The sequence below is a fragment of the Pleurodeles waltl genome, chromosome 5, assembly GCF_031143425.1.
Source record: "Pleurodeles waltl isolate 20211129_DDA chromosome 5, aPleWal1.hap1.20221129, whole genome shotgun sequence".
Taxonomy (NCBI): domain Eukaryota; kingdom Metazoa; phylum Chordata; class Amphibia; order Caudata; family Salamandridae; genus Pleurodeles; species Pleurodeles waltl.
The window spans coordinates 81801324-81824927 of record NC_090444.1 but is presented as its reverse complement, the minus strand read 5'-3'; the positions used below and the strand labels follow the sequence as shown (position 1 = coordinate 81824927).

Genomic DNA, 23604 nt, shown 5'->3' with positions numbered 1-23604 from the left:
CAACCCGACATCTCTTCGTTTATCAGCCTGGCTCCTGAATTCTATGAATTCGATGGACTAGATATCCCTCCAGATTGCAGGGAGGTGCTTGCCTGTGCCAGGGCTCAGTCTACAAACCGAACATACAAGTTCAAGTGGAAGAGGTTTTGCTTATGGTGCTCAACTTCCAACGTTCATCCTCTAAGGTCATCTCCTGAACAGATTTTGCCATATTTATTGCATTTGGCTAAATCCGGTCTTTCACATTCATCTATCAGAGTGCACCTGGCTGCCATATCACGTTTCCGACGGACGTCTCAGTCACCTTCTCTATGGTCGTCCAGAATAATAAAACAATTTCTCAAGGGTTTATTTAGGATGTTTCCACCAATTCATCGTCCTGCGCCGCAGTGGCATTTGAACATTGTGCTCTCCCAATTAATGAAACATCCGTTTGAACCCATTCATAGGGTGGATCTCAAATTCATTTCTTTTAAAACAGCCCTTCTTCTGGCCTTGACGTCAGCGAAGAGGGTCAGCGATATCCAAGCCTTCACAATTTCTCCACCTTTCCTCCAATTCAAGCCAGAGGTGATCATTTTGAGAACTAATCCAAAGTTTATACCTAAGGTTCCATCATCTTTTCACCTAAATGAACCGGTGGTTCTCAGAACATTTTTTCCAAATCCACAAACTGCAGCGGAACGAGCTCTACACTCTAGACATTAAACGCTGTTTAAAATGTTATATACAAAGGACAAGCGACTTCCGGAAATCTGAGCAACTATTTATCAGTTATGGAAAGATCAATAAGGGTAAAGCCGTTACTAAGCAGACCATAGCGCGCTGGATCTCTTCCGCCATACAGTTGTGCCACCAGTTGGCAGGGAAGCCATTATCATCCAGTGTCAGAGCGCACTCCACTAGAGCGGTATCCCCTTCAGCAGCTCTGTTCGCTGGAGTCCCTCTGAACCAGATCTGCAGGGCGGCAACATGGACACGTGCTCACACTTTCACCCAGCACTACTGCCTAGAGGCTACGGACAAAGTGGATGCTGCGGTAGGACAAGCGGTATTACGTAATTTATTTGCATAAGGTGAGCCAATAACCTCTTACCCTCCGTCCTCTGTGTACTGTTTGAAGGATAATTTTATGTATATAGATATATATTTTTATATATATATATATATATATATATATATATATATATATATATATATATATAGTTTATATAGCTAATATGGTTAACGGTTGATTTGCAAATGTTAATTGCCTATATGAGTTCAGATAGCATGCATTATACACAGGCATACTATTGACGTTACAGGAATCAAACATTTTTTCTTACTGCTGGCTATACTGATTCAAGCATGTGAATCTATGAAAGATACCCCAATACTGGAGAAGAAAATGAGTTACTTACCTGTAACTGTGGTTCTCCAGTATTGGTATCTTTCATAGATTCACATGCGACCCACCCTCCTCCCCAGAGGGGCTCACCTCCTTTAGTTTTTTTCCGGTAATCTCTAGTGCGGAGAAATCTGAGAGACTGAGCCTCTGTGCTGAGGATTCTAAAGGGGTGGTCACGCCTGATTGGCTGAAATTTGGGCTCTTTCTAAAGAGGCTGATAGTTCTACAATTGAAGGTGTTTCTCCTATTGACTTCAATATGTCCCAAAAAAATCTCAAATTATTGCTTTCTATGTACCGTGGGACTCCCACTTCGACGACGGGGAATGATTCAAGCATGTGAATCTATGAAAGATACCAATACTGGAGAACCACAGTTACAGGTAAGTAACTCATTTTCTTCACTCGTAGGACAGGCGGTCCTGCGTCATCTATTCCATTAAGGTGAGCCCTTTTCTTGAATGTGCATGTTTAATTCAATGTGTAGTGGCTTATAACACAATTATTGCTTATTATGTATTAATGGACATATGTAGAAAGTTGTATATATATATTTTTAAAAGATCAAAATGCTCGCACCCACCATCCAAAGTGGGCATAACAGTTATGAGTACTGCAAGCTATTCAGATTCAAGCATGTCAATTTATGAAAGATCCAAAACTGGATAAGGAAACAAGTTACTTATCTGTAAATACAGTTATCCAGTATTGCTATCTTTCATAAATTCACATGCGACCCACCCTCCTCCCCTTTGAGGCTCACATTTCCTTTCCATTACATACTCTTCACTCTAGTGCTGGAAAATTGGAGGGAATGAGCCTCTTTGGGAAATATTCTAGAGGGCGCTGTCGCCTAATTGGTCATAAGTCAAGTTTGTTTATTTTTTTTATTTTTTTTTTACAAAAGGACATGGATAGGCTATTTGTTTGTGTTTGCTAGCATTATAGCCTGTGGGGCAAAAAAATGTACTTACTGCTTTTTAGGATACCATGGAACTCCCACTTCGACAACAGGGATGATTCAAGCATGTGAATTTATGAACGATACCAATACTGGATAACTGTAGTTACAGGTAAGTAACTTGTTTTCTCTCGTAGGGGATTTCCATGTATAGTCCTAAGCACTGAATAGTTCCGCGCGCCTGCGGGGACCCCGGAGCACTGATGTGAAGTATATTCTTAAGTGCAGATACCAGCCCTTTGAAAAAGGTCTGTCAAAAATCACTTAAGAATAACACTGTGCAGCCTATGTGAACAGCTACACAGGCCAAATTGTTGAAAAGAAAACAGTTGTAGTGTAAATTCACGTTCAAACACCTATTTATTCTAGAAATGTAATAAAAAATACATTCTCATACTTTATTTATACCTCTCCTGAGAATAAAACAATGCAGGGCAGTGTAGCCCATAGGCTGCCATTATACAGAATGTAAATAGAGCTGTGCCTTTAAGAAAGTAAAGTCTTCCTGTATCCCATCATGCACAGCAAAAGGCAGTTGCCTCAGTTCTTTTTTCCGGCTCCTTCTGACAGGACCCTGAAGCATTGAGCTCTACCTCACAAAGCTTTTTTGACAGAAAATTCAATTAAAACCTTTTGAATTTCAATTTCACTCTACGTTTTTAATATTGAGTGAACATTTGCTAACCTTTTCTGTCAAATTTTGACAGAAATTTAAGGTTTTTCTATTTTAGAATGCCTTCACTTTTTGATAAATGTCCTTCTTGTGGCAGAAAAAAGGCTAAAACAGACCCACACCAGGTCTGTATAATTTGCCTTCCATCCAGCCACAAGCCTAACTCCTGTGACATCTGTAGAACTTTCTCCAGAAGAACCCTTTGTGATAGGGAGAAAATTCGACTTCAGGCAAGAGAGGACAGGAGAAGAAGTGGTCAATCTGCCACAGAGCGAGGAGAAGGTCAGTCTTCTACCAGGGCTCACCCTGTTTCCTCTGCAACTTCTGCCAGACCTGCTCATAAACGGCATAGATCTCCGACGTTGAGGGCATCAACGTCGAGGCCAGGAACGGCGCCGACATGCTCGCCGTCGAGGACCGGCTCACCGTCGAGAAAGAGGCATCGCTCGACGTCTGCAGCTGTTTCGCAGTCGAGAAGAATTGAGAATTTACCATTCTCAGGCTCCACCTTGTTCGGCTCTCATGCCGATGACGAGATGTCAAGAATGAAGTCTGAGCTAGACACTTTAAAAGCGGTAGGCATCGAACGCCCAAAGGAACAACGAAAAGTATTCAGTTCTTACCAGCGAAGGCTATTCACCCACAGGTATCAGACACCACACTGGATGTCCTCACGTCCCCAGCAGCAACAGCAGCATCAAAGGGCCTTCTCAACACAGCGAAAGTCGACAAGGGGTCGTTCCACGCCGCAAACTCAGGCAACTCGCCAGGCTCCCGCGTCTAAGCCCTGAATCTTCGCTTCCCCCTCCTCCGTTATCCACTCCGGTAGGGGGAAGTATTTCAAATCATCTGGACGAGTGGCTACGCATCACATCAGACGCCTGGGTATTAAATATTGTGCGAAATGGTTACGCTCTCAGATTCATCAGTCCTCCTCCATCTGTTCCACCCAAACCAGCCAGCCACCACCTCGAAGCTCTTCAGTTAGAAGTAGCTATTCTATTACAAAAAAGAGCAATAGAGCCCGTCCCGATCAACCAACGCGGGAAAGGGATTTATTCGAGGTATTTTCTTGTGCCAAAGAAGGACAAACAAGAGTTTTGTCCCATTCTAGACCTAAGGACAGCAAACAAGTGGATTCGCAAAGAAAAATTCAGGATGCTATCCTTGCACCAAATTTACCCGCAACTTCGTCAGGGCGACTGGCTCTGCGCGATAGACCTTCGCGACGCTTATTTTCACATTCCGGTGAGCAAGAAACATCAAAAATTCCTAAGGTTCACCGTCGGCAAAAGTCATTACCAATTTGCGGTTCTACCCTTCGGCCTCAAATCAGCGCCGAGAACGTTTTCCAAATGCATGGCGGTGGTAGCCGCCCATTTGAGGAAGCATCAAATATTTGTCTACCCCTATCTAGACGATTGGCTCATAAAGGCCTCCAACTATCTAGAGGCCCAACAACATTTCAACTGGGCTCAACAGCTGCTCCTGAATCTCGGTCTTCAAGTCAATCTTCTCAAGTCCACAGTAACGCCTGTTCAGAGGCTGCATTACTTAGGGGCCATTATAGATACTAATCAAGGAAAGGTGTTTCTTCAGAAGAACGACGATTATCGATTCTCCAAAAGTGCAAATAACTATAGAGAACACCACAGACCACTGCAAGAGTAATAGCCTCTCTACTGGGCTCCATCCACCTCGTTCCCAATGCTCGTCTCCATATGAGACCCTTACAGGAGTGCCTGGAGGATCAATGGTATCAACTGATGGACGATTGGGAGAGCAGAGTCCTGCTTTCTCCCCACGCCCTACAGTCCCTCAAGTGGTGGTGTTCACCCAACAATCTCCTAGTGGGGATTCCTTTCCAACAGCCTCCAGCTCAAACCATCATAACAGACGCATCGCTGCTCGGATGGGGAGCGCACATGGATCATCTTCGAGTCCAAGGCAAGTGGTCACAGAGAGAGAGTCTCTATCATATCAACCTGCTGGAGCCTCGCGCAGTCCATCTTGCGCTCAAGGCCTTCCTACCTTCCCTGAAAACGGAAACTCTCCTCCTCCAGATGGACAACGTGGCCACCATGTATTACGTAAACAGACAAGGAGGCACCAGGTCCAGGATATTATCCAGAGAGGCTCAGACAATCTGGCATTGGCGTCTAGCCAGGAACCTGTCGCTAGTGGCAACTCACCTGCCGGGCAGGCAGAATGTTCAAGCGGATGCTCACAGCCGCGTAATGGACGAGAACCACGAATGGGTATTACACGACGACGTCGTTTGTTCAATTTTTGCACTATGGGGTACCCCCTCTATAGACCTATTCGCAACCCCAGAAAACAAAAAATGCCAAAACTTCGCCTCCAGATATTACCATCCAGGGACACTGGGGAATGCCCTGTGGATAAGCTGGTCAGGAGCATTTCTTTACGACTTTCCACCACTTCCCCTGATACCGGCAGTCCTCCAGAAGCTATCCAATGCTCAATCCAAAATGATTCTAATTGCTCCAGAATGGCCACGCCAATGGTGGTTTCCAGACCTTCTTCACCGGTCACTCAAGCCACACATCAGTCTGCCTCATCGTCCGGACCTTCTCACGAAGTTCAGAGGGCAAATATCTCATCCCAACCTCTCATCGTTGAGTTTGGCAGCATGGCTCCTAAGTTAGTGCAATATGGACACTTGAACCTACCTCAGGACTGTATGGAAATCCTAAGAGAAGCAAAGCGCCCTTCCACACGATCGGCTTATGCATGCAAGTGGAAAAGATTCTGTGTGTGGTGTTTGGACAACAACGTTGACCCAGTATCCTGTGGAGAGGAAACTATCCTGCCATACTTGCTAAGTTTGGCAAAATCGGGTTTACAATTGACATCAATAAAAGTGCACTTGGCGGCTCTAACGGCATATAGAAAGAGCCCCTCTCAACCCTCCTTTTTTAGGATCCCAATTATCAAGGACTTCCTGGAGGGCTTAAAAAAAGTCTTCCCTCCCATTAGGAGGCCATCTCCTCCGTGGGAACTGAATGTTGTCCTATCGCGTCTCATGCTACCTCTGTTCGAGCCAATACATAAAGCATCTCTTCAACATCTCACGTGGAAAACTGCCTTTCTGGTTGCAATCACATCAGCGTGTTTCTCAGTCTAGTAAGTTTTTGAGAGGTGTCTGCATTAGGAAAAGGCGCAAGTGCCAGACCTTTCAAAACTCCTACACAGGGGTGCCATGGGCAGTCAGAGGGCTACAGGTCACAGCTGTTTCAGTGGTAGGGGACCAAGGTGCAAGGCCATCAATCTACAAGAGTTTCTAGAGGAAAGGGTGGGGGGGGTGCTCAAAAGCATGATAGATGTGAAGCCCCAGCAGCTGTATACACGAGCAGGCTGTAATTGATTCATACAGGCAGCGCATCACCACTTCAAGGTTGAAGCAATAAGTGAGTAAGGGGGAATGCTACCTCGTCCATTGTATAATGTAGGAAGCTGGCCTGGTGTGTAGTGAGCACCTATGGTGTTATCACCTTATACTAGGTCCAAGTATCCCCTATTGATGAGGTGTAGGCAGTGTCTAGGAAGCCAGAGCTCCCTAGAGGTAGCTGTGGATGAGCAGCCAAGACGTATCCAGGAGACATGCAAAGCTTATGCAATACCACTGTAGTCACACAGCACTTGCACACACGAAAGAACCACACAGTGTTACAAAAATAAAGGTACTTTAATAGGGTAACACAAATACTAGAATACTGAATAGGCAGTCCCCCAACTGAAGGTAAGTAAATAGACTATTATATACACATTAGCAGTCAGAAAATAGCATAGAAAGCAATAAGCATTGGTAAAAGCAATAGCAAATAGCGAGGGCCCTGGAGAGAGGCCAAACCATATACTAAAAAAGTGGAATGTGAAAGGCCAGGGGAGCAGAGGTAAGTACCTGGTTTCCCCCAAAACCAACAGAAGGACTTTGTAAGATGACTTTGCAAGACCCAACCAAGACTGGAAGAGCCCAAAGTTGGATCCTTCCAGAAGAGGGCTGCAAAGGAAGGGGACCAAGTCCAGTTGTGGCGGGAGCCCCTACACACCCTTCTGTGGATACTGAGCTAGGTCGACGGGGGACGATGAACATCAGCAGTGCAGCACAGGAGATAAAGAAAAGTCCCCAGAGTGATGCAAGTGATGTCCTGCGTTGGCGGTCAAGATGCAGTCGGTTAGTGGTGATGGAAAGCCATCAACAAGCCTTGGCAAATGCAAGAGACAGAGAAGAAGGGTTGCAAGGCTGAAGAGGACCAGCAAGATCCAGGGGACTCGACCCAAGGAGGGGAGTCCGGGGTGACCCTCAGCAGCTGGGAGAGTCGCAAGGATAAAGGGCAACACCCACAGGCAACTCACTGGCAGCATGCAGATGAGTCACAGTAAGGCCCACTTTGCACATCTGAAGAGGAGTCCCACGTTACTGGAGCAGCAGGCAGGAGACTGCTTTGCAGGAAGGAGTGCTGGTGGCCAGGGCTAAACAGACCCTAAAGATTCCTTGGAGGAGGAACAACAAGCCTTGATAGCTGCAAGAGTCACAGTGCACAGGGGTACTGTCCTGCAAAGAGAGGCAAGGGCTTTCAGTCTCCCAAGTTGGACAGCTGGTAGAGAGGACCAAGGGGATCACTCCAGTCCACCACACGTGGTGCAGGATCTACACAGTTCTGGAGGACAGCAGATCCATGCAGCCGTTCGTCGCTGCGGTTGATGCCTGCAGATGCAGGAGAGTGACTCCTTCACTCCAAGGGAGACTCCTTCTTACTTCTTGTGCAGGCTGAAGATCTGTCACCCTCAGATAATGCACAGCTGGGGAAATGTTGTAGTTGCTGGAAGGAGCTGGAGAAACAATGTTGCAAAGCAGAGTCGCAGTACTTGCAGATTGTCGGTTCCTGGAGGGTCCAGTTGCAGTTCCAGGTACCAGAAGATGAAGTAAACGGTGCAGTGGAGTCATGCTGGAATCCTGCATGTCGAATCTGAGATCCTACCCAAGAGGGAGACCCTAAGTAGCCCAGGAAGGGGGATTTGTCACCTAGCAGGGTTACCACCTATCAGGAGGGGGCTATGACGTCACCTACCTCACCTGGCCACTCAGATGCTCCCACTGACCTCTGCCCACCTTGGATTCAAGATGCAGAATGGAGTGGCCACCTGGAGGAGTTCTGGGAACCACCCCTAGGGCGGTGATGGACAGGGGAGTGGTTACTCCCCTTTCCATTGTCCAGTTTTGCACCAGAGCAGGGACCGGGGGTCCCTGGGCTGGTGCAAACTGGTTTATGCAAGGAGGGCACCAAATTTGCCCTTCAAAGCATACTGGTTGCTTGGGGGAAATACCCCTCCTAAGCCATGTAACCCCTATTTTCAAGGGAGAGGGTGTTACCTCCCTCTCCCACAGGAAATCCTTTGTTCTGCCTTCTTCTGCCTGAGCTGGTCAAGTAGCAAGGGCAGAAACATGTCTGAGGGGTAGCAGCAGCAAAGGATGCCCGGAAAACCCCAGGAAGACTGGTAGGAGCAATGCTGGGAGTCCTCTGAGAAACCCCAGGAGTGCATGGATCCATACAACCAATACTGGCAACAGTATTGGGGTATGATTCTGACATGTTTGATACTAACCATGCCCAGGTTCGGAGTTACCCTTATGTAACTGGTCACAGGTGTCCAGTACACGGGTAAAATGGCTTCCCCTCACTTACGAAGTCCAGTGTAATGGAGCTTGAGTTCGTAAGGGCACCTCTGCTCATACAGGGGTGTCCTCACACACAAGTACCTTTACCCTGCCCTTTGGGCTAGGAATGCCTAAAACAGGGGTGACTCACAGTGTGCTGGTGCAGTGACCTGTGGTGAAAGGGTGCATACACCTTTTCACGCAGGCTGCAATGCCAGGCCTGCAGACACATTTTGCATGGGCTCCCATGGGTGGCACAATATGTGCTGCAGCCCATGGCTCCTATGGGTGGCACAATACATGCTGCAGCCCATGGGGAATCCTTGGTGCCCCAAAGCCCTAGGGACCTGTAGCGGGGCGTCCTCCATGGGCGCAGGACACGGAAGCCCCTGGGGTACGTCCTCAGCCGCCAACGGTCCCGGGGGTACTTCCGGGTCAGATACTCCTGCACCGGAAGGACTTTCTAAGGAAGGAAGGATCGTAGCAACGCCAGGTCTTTGAAACGGCCCGGGAAAACGAGAGAGGAGCACCGCAGCAGACACCGTCGACGCAGGAGCCGAGGAAGAGCAACAGGTCGTCCATAACGCGGGATGACGAAGACACCACCCGAACACGGGGCAGCGGACTGGGCGACCAGGAGGAAGCAGAACGCTTAAGCCGGCCCCGCTCTAGGGTAGCGTGTCCTAACCAGGTACGGGAAGGGGGGGCGGGCGAGAAAGGGAACGGGTTTATGTTTCTTCTTTTGTGCTTTACTTTAATTATTTGATATTCTCTTTAACCACAAACTGGTCCCAGATAAAAACACCGGAACATGGTCTGATTTGGTTTTGTTGGCTTGGTCATTTGTTTTTTAACCAGAAGGTTGTATTTAGTTGTACGGAGGCATAGTATTGAGTAGTATAGCAGCCTTAAAATAAAATACGAGGGAAACGTAAAGAACCAGCGGAAGCAGTGGAATAAAGGGTTTTACATCTTTATTTCTTTAGCAATTTGATTGAGTGTATGAGAATAGTAAAGAAAACAAACAATAACAAGCAGAACAGTACAACACAGTAAAGACAGGAAAACGAAAGCAAGACAGAAAGAAAAATAACAAAAAAAAGAAGAAAAAGAGAAGGAAGCACAACAGGAAGTTAAGAAAAGTACAGCAATAGAAGAGTACCAGAGAGAAAAACAAAGAGAGACCAGCAACAGAAAAGAAAAGGTAGAGAGAAAAGTAAGAGGCAATAAGGAAAGAGAAGGAACATAAAACAAAAAGAGGACATACTTACCAACCCCTGTGTTCTTTTTCTTTACATGCTCCTCCTGAGCTGACCCTGGATAAGAGAAGAATAACAAGAGGAGAAAAGCTTGAAGATTAAAACGAGAAGGCAAAGACAAAGAGTCAGGACACACCAAGAATAAAATGATTAAGAGATTGTCAAATATTTTCTTTACTTCAACAAAGACAAGTATTTTCCTCCATTTCTGACGCTCTCTTACAGTACCATATACTAGGGACCTATATTGGGCACCAGTATGTCAATTGTGGGGGTGTACAAAGTCCTAGGCAACCCAATTTAGCGGTAGAGAGCACAGTCGGTCGTCTCCTGGTTAGCAGGATCCCGGTGAAAACAGTCAAAACACACTAACAGGAGGCAAAAAGTGGGGGTGACCGTACCAAAAGGAGGGTACTTTCCTACATATAAGTCTGTTCCTCACCAATGAGGGCCCACGGGTCTCCAAAAGGCTGCCACAAGTCTCTGCATTTATGATATGGGACAGGGTCCACTATTGTAGCACCCTTCCGAGGCTCCAGCCAAACCACTCTCAATGGAAGGAGAGCCCAAGCTCCTGTGATGGGCCCAAAGGTGTCACTTTGTGGGCCCACTTCCTGCATCCAAGAATCAGGCCCGCTCATTGGGGCCTACCACCAGTCTCCTCCTTCTCACACCCAGTCACACTCTACTTGTGAGCCCCTTCACCACCTGCATCAGGTTGCAAAACAGACCCTGCGTTGCCCACTTCCGAGGCACTCCGCAATCCTCCTTCGGCGCCAGACACTGTAGGCAGGAGCCAGTTGTCGATCCGCAGCTGTCTTTCTCCTTCTTAGATGCCTCTAACTTTAGCCTGCTACCTCAGCACTGCACGGGTGTCCTTATCGCTCTGAGCAGGGTGTATTGGTCAATCTGGCACTATGGCACCTCCACTGCTCGGCCCCTCTCTCCGGGCAGGGTTATCGGCCAGCAATTTTACTCTCCTGGCCATCCCTTTTGGCTTGAACACAATAGCAGATCTCTTGCTCCCAGGTTTCCTGCAGTGCCCACAGCTGTACAGGTAAGGCACCATTGCACGCATCAGTGTCTGACTCAAAGCTGCAGAAGTGGGATATTAGAGCACAGAACGACAACTGCCAACTTGTGCAATTTGCCAGTGCCCCCAAAAAGTATTTGTCCTTTTCACAAATTTCCTGTTTTTCTCTGCTGTTCCATCTGGCCGTTGAGTCATATAGTTTTTTTTGACAATTTAAGGATTTTTAACTGCCATACTGCCTTCTCTGTTTGAGGAAAAAGAGACTGGAAGACAGAACCTCCATAAGTCTGCCTAAAAAATCATAATCGGGCAAGGACTCCTATAAAGGGAACTTCTCAGAGAAAAAATGAAGTAAATACAGTCCGGGTCATTGATCACTACATCATATGTGGGGCCAATACTTTACCATCAAAGGCATTGAGACAGAGAGCAACTCTTCCCGTCTTGTTCCACCTTTGACATCAAAAGAGTCGATGTTGAAAACCAGACCAACCTCTAATTTGAAGCATCATCAGTGATTCTTATCGCTGTCGTACCACTGAAGACCTGTTTCGCTATCAAAGCACAAAGTGATCAGCATTGACAGTACCTGCGACACCACCAAATCATCGACTATTACTGGCTAAACCATTTTCAACGTCTTGGCAACAATATAGAGAGCAAATGCCTGACATTACAGTGGGTTCCTATCACTCTAAAGTGGACACTTCATCATTGTCAATGGTGTATTTTTTTAGTGTCTCCAACACACTCACCTTTTGGGACACCAATGGCAAGTCCAGCTCATCTCCATATTCATTGGGAAGCAGACAACCATCTGAAGCGACAACCAAAAGTATGAGACCACCAGTAATGCTGGCCCTTCATACTTTGCCTTTTATTTCTATAAAACCAGTTATTCCATCTGACGACCCTCTTCAAGAGAGGCTTGGTGCAACAAAAAAAAAAGGTTTCCTCTGGTCTAATGCCCTCTAGACGTTCACTTGCAGAAGGACTATGCAGAACTCTATTGAGATCCTGTTCATACACACATATATCTCCACCAGCCTCTCCAACTCATGAATCCCCAGTGGGTGACTTTAGTACATTCCATAATGTCGTAGCAATAGGTGCATCTAAGCTGAATATTTGACCGAAAATCTTCAAACTGGCAGTGTCAGTCATCATACAGACTCAACAGTCTTACGCCCTGTAGTTCCTGGTGTTTTAGACATTGCACAGGAAGCATTTCTAAAACCGTTAACCATGCTACCAAGGCTTTTAAAGAAGTAGATAGCCCCTCAACAGGGTCGAGCACTTCTTTGATTGGTCAGCATGGATATTAAATGCACAAAATGAAGAATGCAGCTGATGATACATTGTGTGCAGTTCACTAAGAGGAAAAACAAAAACTGTTTTCAAAAATTCAAGCCCAGGTTCAAGATACAATAGAAGAGGATTGTTCAACCCCGTTGATAGCCTTGTCAACCCTATAATCAATACTAACAAGGTAAAAAAAGAAAGTAAAATTATTAAGTTAAATTATTATTATTGAATTATTAATACACCCACATGCCCCAACTCCCCATTTCCTCTCCAGTAGGGGTAGTGGTGTTTCTTTATCTGCAAATGTGGTCTTCAGTCACGAAGGCATTGTATCTCAAGAAGACTGTCTTCACTTAAAAAATACATCTCCTTCACAACTTCCCAAAAATACCTGAAAACATCAGCAAGAAGCTTCCTCACTTCAGTCGGAAAAAGCCAAAGAAAAGGCATTACTCAAACAGAAGGATCAAGGCCAAAGTTCACATCTCAGACCAGTCTGGGATATACGTCTACTAAGCAAATACATAAAAAATGTGCTTGCATTATTTCCGATTGTCCCTCATCGGTAACAAAACAACTGGATATGTCTAATAGATGTTGAAGATGCATATTTTCATATCCCAATAAGTCTATGTTACAGAAGATTCTTGAGATTTCTAGTGGACCAACAGCATCACCAGTACATAGCCTCCCATTTGGCCTGAAATCAGCACAGTGAACATTCTTAAAATGCATGGTGGAGGTTGCTGCCCACTTGAGAACTTACAGGATCTATATCTATCCTTATTTAAACAATTGGCTTCTAATGGCACAAACTTAATGGAAAGTAAAGCAGGATTTTGAAAGAAGTTGTGAACTGTTAAAACATTTAGGACTTAATATCAATCATCTAAAGTGTCAATTACTTCCAGTTAAAAAACTGACATATTTAGGGGCAAATATAGACCCTTTTAAGCAGAGCTTGTATCCTTCTTCGGCAGAGAATGTTGCCAGTATGGAATAAGTACAACACCCTATTTTAAACACGAGAAAGACAGCAAGAGAAATAACATCGCTTCTGGAGTCTATGGCATCTTGCATTTATGTTGTACCAAATGCAGGACTACATATGAGACCTCTACAAAAATGCCTGGACGTTCACTGGTATCAGGAGTACAACAAATAAGAGGATCATCTGTCACTTTCACCAGCAGCAAGGCAATATCTCAGTTGGGAGCATATCAGGAACAATCTACTACAAGAAGTTCTGTTTCAGGACGAAAAGAACTGTACAAACGATTGTAACATATGCCTCTGTGTTAGGTTGGGGAGCACATCTAGAGCATCTAACTGTTCAGGGTTGATGGTTGAAAAGAAACAGACGTATCAGATAAATCTATTGGAATTGACAGCAATTCATTTAGCTCTGCAGTTGTTCTTTTTAACTAACAGCAAAGGCGCAAGATCAAACTAAGCTCAAAAATTTGGCATTGAATGTTAGCAAAGAAGATAAACATCACAGTAGATATTCCCGGTAATAAACTTGCAAGCAGACTTTGCAAGCAGGTACTATGAAGAAAATTAAAAGTGGATGTTGAAGAAGTTTTTTGCAGATTGTGCAAAAAATGCAGTTCCAAATCGGTAGATCTCTTTGCAACGACAGAAAACGGAAAGAAATGCAGACTTCGTGACCCAACCACCAGGCAAAAGGAAATGGCCTTTTGATGACTTTGTCTCAATACTTTTTGTACAGTTTTCCTCTCCTTCCCCTAACATCTCTGATAATGATAATTCAGAAACTGTCCATATCACTGACCACTGGTCATAATGCCAGTAAAATGCCACTGAGATGTTATACTTCTGTATTTAATACAGTTGGCTCAATTAAAACTACAGTTATTTTCTATATAAGTTCATTTAGCGGCCATCACAATGTGGATAATGTATTCCTTCCTAGCAAAACATGTTTCCATCATGGGAACATAATTTGATCTTAACAAAATTAATGGGCCCACATGTTGAACCCATCCATACAGCTACTGTACAATATCTTTGTTGGAAGGCAGCCTTTTCAATTGCTCTTACTTCTGTGAAAAGTGTTAACGAAATACAAGCACTCTCTGCAGTAGAGCTCTTTACTGTAATCCACTCCAATAGAGTAGTAATGAGAAGAACTCCAGAATTCCTATCTAAGGTAGTATCTGATTTTCATTTTAAGCAGTCTGTTAATTTACCAACCTTTTCACCATATCTATTCCACTCCAGAAAAAAAAAAATCCTCCACTCTTGGACATCAGAAGGGTTCTAAACGTTTATCTCCTCAAAACAAAGGACATACATGAGTCTAATCACTTGTTTGTTATCCATTATAAAATTAGAAAATGAGAATCCACCTCTAAACAATCCATCACCAGATCAATTGTACTGTGCATCACAAAGTGCTACCAACAAGCACCAACTTTCTTCCAAGCAGATGTTAAATTTATTCTACTAGGGCAGCTTCCGATGCATGGCTGAGAAATGGTCTTATTGCGGATATTTGTGGAGCAGTAACTTGGGAATCTATACACACCTTTACCAGACATTTTTTGTCTTAATATATATTCTCAAACAGATTCTAGGGTAGGGTAAGAAACTCCAAAGAATATTTTCAGGTAGAAATTCAATAGTAAAAAGATCCTGTTCACTTAAGGGACTTATTCAAATTAGACATTTTACATAATATTGGTGTGTGTGTGTGTGTGTGTGTGTGTGTGTGTGTGTGTATATATATATATATATATATATATATATATATAGATAGATTTTTTTTTTACATTATTACATTTTTAATACTTTCTTTCTGTTCTACAGCCGTTACTGAATTATTAAAGCTTACTACTGTATTCAAACATTTATGATTATCAGTGAAAATGCTACAACTCAGAAGAAAGTTACTTACTTGTATCATTGTACTGTATTGTAGGAATTTTTGTTGAAGTCAAACGACTCACCCACCCCTCCAACTTTCTTGAGTTGGCCAATGAAAAATATATTCTTAATTTTTCATAAAAAAGCACTGAGGGTGAGGTAAGTTGCCAGTACAAGACATGATAGGTAGACGTACCTTCTGGAGTTCTTGATGCCACAGGTCTCTTTTCACTCTATTTTTACATTAGAAGTCTAAGTTAACTTTTTCTTTGCCTTTTTCACATTTTCTTTGCACCTAAGATGTTGAAATGTAGTATCTGATAGAGACTTCTAGTTGCAAATTCCATACCTTAGAATTACCCCCAGGCATCAGACTGTATCTGGAGATTTATAGTATTGAAATGTTGTCAGGACAAACCTATACTTTAAAAGGAACAAATCCATTCCCACTGCTGCAGGGTGCAGTCATCCAAATTGTGAACAAATGGATTCCTCACACCTTGTCATGTTGGATGAGTTACATGTCTATGGTACAGTGCTCCAGGTCCACATAGACAGTTGTAGATAAGTCAAACGCTTAGGACTTCAATGAAGATGCCTATGATGCAGAACTAGGGCTAGAAGTAAGCAATCTTTTTCTTTATAACCTATAAACAAATAATATAAATGGTATGAAAACATATTCCACTAAAGTATTGTTCCCGCAGCTTTGATGACACAGTGCTGCTTTTCCATATTTGAAGATGCAAAGAGCACAATTTCAAAGAACATTACCTGTAAGAAAGTAGACCTGTTAATAGTGCTGTCTCATGTATTGTGGTTTGGAATCCCTGCAAGGGCGTTAACATAATACATAATGTAAGATGTTTGGAATCTTGCCGTGGGATGCTTTTTGTGATGCCTCAAGCAATATTAGTTGAAATTGTGTTTCATTTGTGAGATTATTGATGAATGCTTGCAGGCTCCCGTGCACGTCCAGAAAGAAACCCAAATATTACACAGTGACAGCAGTCTCAAAGTAATAGTAATTGATAATGTGAGAGTTTATAGGAGTTGGACTTCCCATGATCATCATGTATTATTATTCTTGATTATACGTACATTTGAGGTTTAAAACCGTTGAACTAGATATGTGAATCTGTGGAAGATGCACAGTCATAGACTAAAGTGATGGGTCTGTGACAATATTCCCCCATGCTGCCGTCTAGTTTCAAATCATGCACTCTTGTCTGCATCTATTGCTTTTCATGAGCACTATCAAATAGATCTTTTTTGGCTCCAGAAGTAATCTAAGATTTTAGGACACTGGAATTTATTAATCTACATGACATAAAAAGATGTTAAAATGTTGAGCCATAATAAGGCAGAGGCTCCTGAGATCAGAGTTGAGCCTTTGTCTGACACTGGGTAACAAACAGATGGATGTTCTACAGTAAAATATGTATATCCCTTGCAGATAATGGTCTGTCTTTTTTCTCTTCATGCTCTTGGGAGATGCTTGTGAACACTTGGACTATTTAATACATAGCAGCATAGCATATCTTATCTTTTCTAAGTTTATGCTGTCCTGGCAATATCAGAGTTGTGCATTTATGTTCTCACTGTTCTCAATATTGTTTACAGAGGAGCGTGATCCCTACAAAGAAGTTTACACAGAGATCTGGGTGGAACCAGAAGCTGCCGCCTATGCCCCCCCTCCACCAGCCAAAAAACCCCGGAAAAGCACAGAAAAACCGAAAGTCAAGGAGATTATAGATGAGCGCACTAGAGGTAAGCAGTAGTAAGAAAACAGTAATAGATACTTAATAGGGAGACTGACCTCTCATTCCATTGTACGGGAGACAGAACATTAATTCTATTGTATGATGATGATGTTATATGTCAAATCGCAATATGTGGTTGTTGCCTCCATAACAAAGGATGTCAGCGACAATATTCACAACTGTGTATCAGCTAGTATCATATTTTGATCTGTTAATCTAATAATCTGTCACATGGAAGTGTGGTTCTGGCATTTAGATGGTAACCATGTTCCAAGGGAGTTACCGGTTGTGTTTTGATTCTAAAGTAGGATTGCTGTAGCTCCGGAAGTTTGAAAAATGAAGAACTTTGAATTGAAGGTATTTTTGTACTATGTGGCTAATCGATTGGGGAAGCCTTTCTTATTTGGATGTTTTGATTTCTCTTTAAGTGGCACTCTGATCTGTTCCAATATTTAAAGACGATTGTGGTGATAAAGACTTTAAAATCCACTCTGAGGTCTACAACCATCAGCATGGCCAGGTTGCACTCAGCTAAGGTCGTGCCCTGCTGTAACGTTGACTCGTATTGTAACAAAGTCTAAAACACAGCTGAATTTCCACAGTATGTTGAAAAATGTCAAGTTGATCTCAGTGTTGTTGCAATAATATTGGTTCATGCGCGTGCCTTGTCAACCATTTGATGATGTGTCCATTCCATCCACCGACATCTGACATTCGTCCCCGAAAGCACCATCTTCAGAACCTTTTTTTCCGCTCTTAGGTTAGGTTAGTCAATCTTGGAGCTCCAGATTTATTGCAAGGAAGCCGAAAAGATACGCAAGCAAGAACATTAATGAACGATCTGAAAATCTGAGGAAAAACACAGAATCAGTAGCAGACCTGTAGAGACACTGGAAAAACTGAAAGTCCACATTTTGTTCAGAAATTGTGACCATGTGGGTCAGAGAATGTGTAGCAGGGGTGTCAGAGTTGTCAAAAGAGATGGAAAATATTTCCTTTAGGTTTTTCCTGCGGGGTCACCACAAATTCACCCCGACAGTTACAAAGTTTATAATCGCCGTTTGCCAAAAGACCACAAATCTGAAGGGTGTGAGTCTTGCACAATTTCTGCCCAAGAACCATCAAGTCAGGCAGAAGCAGAGGTGAGCACAATTGCAACCAAAACAGCTGTCACTTGAAGTCCTGAGTCTGTTAAGCAACAATTAAAACCATAAAAAAACAAGTTGGCTCAGTGAAAGGATCTGGTGCAGAGGAAAGTGTTGACAACCTCTAAAGAGAAAAGCCTTCAAAAATAATTGCTCAGCTAGAGTAAACCTAGGAAACAGACATGGTGTTTTGCTTTCACTAATGACTGAGCTGACAAAAATCTCTGGAATGCACTTCTTAGTTCAAAGAAGACATTTATTATTACTTCACTACGAGGTTCCTAAAAAGAGATTAGTAGGTCGAAAGCACACGTTTAAAAATAGTCACAGCAATGAAAGGAAAATATATCAAAATGATTCTCAACTGCAATGTACACAGCAAATATATGTGATTATATTATAGCATAATTACAAAGAATAAAGTAAAAATTCATCACCGTAGGGCCTGCCAAGCTCCTCATCTTTCTCATGCCAGCAAGAAGATGACCCCATTCAACTGCGAGAAAGAGATCCACCCTCACGGGACAAGTGCCAGTCATTTGACGTCCAATCCTGACCGAGGTCTTATAAATTCCCTCGCTACTGAGCAGGGCCACCGTTATATACCTTTAAAAAACCAAAAGGGCTTCCTGGAGAAAACCCCTCCTCTCAGATGGAAATATTCAAACATGCTGGCTACTGTAGGTCAGAGTTGGAATAAGAACGCTGAAAACTGGCCAGCATTTCAAGGCTTTCCTCCCAAGGTCACACCTTTCCCTGCACTGTCCTTTACTGACTAACTGTTCGTGTTCGGTGAGAAAAGAATACAAAAAACAAGCTTGGTTTACTATGTGAAAAAACACAGCTTAACTACAGTGTCGCAAATGCAATGTCTAATGCCATGATAAAGCCAATAGGCAGCTAAACTGAATACAAAATGTAATCTGCAACTGGTGAACACTGAACAACTAATATGCAAAGCGGTGCAACACAAAGTCAGTGGTCAAACATACCTATTTTCAATACACACGGGTAACACCAGAAAATTGCATTGGGACCAAGCCAAAATTCTCAGACTGAGTCTTCAAGATTTTTGGCAGTCACAGGGAAATGTAAGGACAAAATTCCTGTGTGTCTAAACCCAAAGGTGCCATTGTGGGCAACCCTTAGACTTCTGCTCGACTCAGAAAGAGATTGAAGGAGGGGAAGGCATCTATAATGGCAAAGAAGACTCCCTCACCGCCAAGCTACAGATAACTCGGAGGTGAAAGAAAGAAGCAGCGGCTCAAGGCCGAAATGGCAAGGCTATTTGAAAATAAAAAAGTATTTGAGGACTCCCTTTGATTCCACGGAATTGCCAGCAGACGAGGAAAATAGTCACGGAGATTGGAGATGGTGGGGCGGAAGATGGAAATGGTAACTGCAATAGAGTGCCCTCCAAAACAGTTTCGGACATAAGCAATGAAAGGGGATGAAAGAGTTGATAGAAGAGCTGATACAGCACATGCTTGACTAATACAAGAAGAGAGTAAAACCGGTGCCACAGGAGGCAAAGACCGTAACAAACACCTTCTTAAAATTTGCATGAGATGCAAAGAACTCAGCTTGTGGGCTGGTGTCCACAGGCACCACCCTGAGAACACATGGCTGGTTGCAAGAGTCAGCTTTCAAATAGGAGGTTTGGTAATTTGTAATCAGTGTTCCCTTCACAGGAGAAAAACAGCTGGGTGCAGCAGCGGATGAGACATTACAGCAAAGAGGAAGTACAATGAAACATACTTTTGTAGAAAAGGAGATGTCTCTAACAAGAACTGTGGAAAGGGGAGTATTTCAGCTCAGTATCCCAAAGACAAAAATTCATACTGCAGCCAATGTGACTACTCAGTGGCAGTATTCCACAATGCTGCAACAACTCTTTCAAGGCAGGGTCAAGACTGACAGCCAGATGACTTTCAAATCAAATGCCATCAACACACAACATCAGTAGGAGGCAGAATAGGTAAGGGTCCCTAAGTAGTTCAGAGCAATGGCCTCAATCAACATCATAAAGCATGGCTACTGCATAGAACTTTGATAGAAACCACAAACGGTCAAGGCAACAGTGAGAGCTTGCACCTAGGAAGAATTAACTTGTCAAATACTCTATAGAGATCCTCTGAAAAGTCAGCTTCCAAATCCAAATTGTCGATAAGACCAGTGTCATCTCTTTCACTGTTGACAAAGTAGTCATTGACGAAACCGTAGTTGATGGCGGCAGTTGATGGTGGCAGTTGATGGTAGTTGGTGGATCACCAGCTAAGCTGTTGAGAACAACGACACTGTGCACTATGACACAATCTACAACAACACCATTGATATTAACCCCATCGATGACCATTTTGACTATGTCATTGATGATGATGAGACAGTATCCAGTAGTCCAAACCTGTAGAAACATGCCAGGATCATCCTTATCTCGGCAAAAGGCATCTCAGTGCCACTCAGACTAGATCAAACCTCACCTAGCAGTGCATCTCCATACCCACCTCACAAACTTTTCGAGACTGAATGTTCTGAAGAAGATGATGAGGTTGACGACGATGGTCCATTTGGCCCTGCATATGGCCCTGCATATGGCCCAACACAACTAAAGGACAAATATCAAGACCTAGATGAGGACGAGTATGAACAAACTGAAGAACCTTGTTCGGCAGACTACTGATTCACAAGGTCCAGGTGCCAGAAAATCTTATCAGCCCTTATAAGATTACCAGGATGACGCCCGGCAATATGATTGTGACCTAAATACACAGGTTCCACAAACATCACAGGTAGCTACGATACAAGTCCCAATAGCTCTGGTCAGAGATTTGCAGCTCATGCTTTCTGACTGATCTATGCGATTTCAGAAGTCTTCGACTGACCCTTATGTACAACCTTCAAGACAGGCTTCACCTAGGTCACACTTCAAATGGGGCCTGCAACTCCATTCACCCTCAAGTATTCTCCAAAGCCAATACCATAATGGCCTCTAGTAACACACTCGCCTTTGGCAGCCCTCTGTATTTCACTTGTTACAGTTGAGACTTATACAGATAACGACCAAGACACCCATTAAACTCCACCACTTTCCTTGCATTCCACCGGCCCAGAACAGGATGAGTATATCAGTGCCATTGCAGGATACATCACTCTTCTAGCAGTGGATTCACATCCAGATAATATAGGAGGTTTTCACATTCTCAAGAGCACCTCAAAAAGATTTGACTTGGCAATACCAACAAAACAATATAACTCTTTTTTCATGACTTTAAAGAGCCTTCAAGAAAATCAATTAAAAATGAATCCAATAATGGATCATATTTGGTCACAGGACATAAACGTTATGAAGAGCCTAGCCACAGTGACCGCAGTAATTCCTAGGCTGGACAAAAAATATAAATCACCCCATAACACTCCAGCTTATCTCGTTTATCACCTCCTTGAGGACTCGGGTGATGCAAGGCGCCTAACGACGATTAAGAATCCAACATCTACATGCTCTGCACCACCTGACAGAGAAGGAAGAAAGTCAAGAACATTGGTAGGCATTTTTAAGCTGTGGCAGCCACATCCATCAGGGTAACTAGCGTACTGTCAATTTTGCCAGACTGCCAGATGTGGTCAGACATTGGGCCATACTTTTAGTTACCTCCTGATGGTAAATCCGAAGCAAGAGCAAGCCTATCAGAAGGAGAAAGAAATTCCTCAGCCATAATTAATACCACAGTGGATATTGGTGCAACTGGATTCTGACAATTGGCTGGGGCTGCAGTACTATTAAGGGAGGGCTGGTTCCATTGTCCCTAGTTCAGACTTGAGGTACAGAGTACAATAATAGACAAGCCTTATGATGGCAATCACTCTTTAGTCGGCATGTTGATGAAGTATTACAGTCTACTAAAACAGATATGGATGCAGCACATTCTGCTCTAGCAGAGATGACTAATGCAGTTTCGTGGAGAATGATGAAGGGCTAATATCTTTTTAGAGGAGGTTACCTACCTTATAGGCCGGGCCACTACAATTATATGGTGGGGAGGGCCAAATTATGTGGCAGGATTGAATGAATTATCAGCAAGAAAAAAGCAAATTATGCAGCATATTGAAACACATTTTGTCACAGTAATATTTCAGTATTTTGACATTTTTATACTTGCAAAAAAAGTTATTTTATGCGTTGGTTGCATCAGTGTGACACCAAAATATAGTAATCAGCAACAGAAAGGTGACTATTTAAGCTTTGCAAAGGGTCTTCCAACGGGGTGTAACACGCCACTGTCTTTTAGTGACCTTTGAACCTATTGAGCAAGAAACAAACTTTAGTTTATTAAAATCTGCAGATTATGCAGCAGATGATGGATTTTGTGGCCAATGCAGCATATCTGTAACTATGCAAAAAAAAACGCAGTGGCTGCACAATCATGTGATTTCAGTGGCCCTGTAAAAACCATTTCAAAGCTGTACCCTCAAGGCTACACACAGCAATATTGACTGCCACCAGCAGTGTCTTACAATAAGCAGGCCCCTCAAAGAATATCTACTTACCAATCCAAGGAAATGGACATTCAAGAGTACAGTGATATTATAGAAGTGGCAGTCACAATAAATCCTGGAAAATTTGTAGTAGGAAGAAATTCAAATCTTTACAGACAATGAGCAGATGTAACATCTGACTGCTAGGTATAGGATTTGATATAAGTTGGCAGCATACTAGAATTCATTCATAAACCACCGCCCCCACCAACATGTTTTTCTGTTACAAAAAGAGATACTAATAATGTTGTAAAAAAATATATAAAAAAAGGACAGTAGAGCAAGTTTAAAAAAAAAAAACAATCATTGCGCATTGTCACTTTGCAAGAGGTCCTCCAACTGCTTCAACAAGATTACATGATATCTTGCATGATGCGTATTTCAACATACCATTTCAACTGAATCATCGCAAGTACCTTTGAAGTGGCTGTTCACCATTATCTATTCAGGGTATTGTCATGGATATTCTCAAAAGTGTATGGCTCCAGTAGCAGGTCACAGAAGAAAAGAAAGGCATGAAACGTTTCCATAATTAGAAAGCTGGTTAGTCAATGGAAATTCACACAAACCCAAAAGAGATCAACAATTGAATATTTATGGCCCTTCAGTAAATTAGGAATTACTTTAAATGAAAACTCTTGGCTAAGAGAAATACAAATTTGAGGAGTAAATTATAGACACAGTGCAACACAAAACCTTTCTGTCCAAAGAGAGAGTAGACTTTGTAACATCAATAGAAAGACTTTACAGTAGAAAACAAGCATTTGCAATGCAACGGATCTCGCATTTGCTTGAGTTAGAGCTATTAGCGTTATAAACTCCTAACCGGACTTTTCTTGCCACATAAATTGAAAATGAAAAGTAAAACAATTTCACATAAGTGAGGCGATTCTCAGCACCACGGCCGCCATGAGCATCAGCGTGAAGAGACACACAAAAGGAAAAAGACGTTTTCTCGCAGTCAAACTTAT

The 23604-nt window shown here is 43.1% G+C and overlaps 1 protein-coding gene across 6 annotated transcripts in view; it reads left to right on the top strand.

The window, feature by feature from the left end:
• DNMT3A (DNA methyltransferase 3 alpha) overlaps positions 1-23604 on the top strand; it is a 1562966-nt gene that overhangs the window by 1092412 nt on the left and 446950 nt on the right. For all 6 annotated transcript variants that reach the window (XM_069233637.1, XM_069233638.1, XM_069233642.1 and 3 more), the window contains one exon: positions 16816-16962. In XM_069233637.1, the coding sequence (XP_069089738.1) occupies positions 16816-16962 (147 nt within the window). The remainder of the gene's footprint in view (positions 1-16815; positions 16963-23604) is intronic.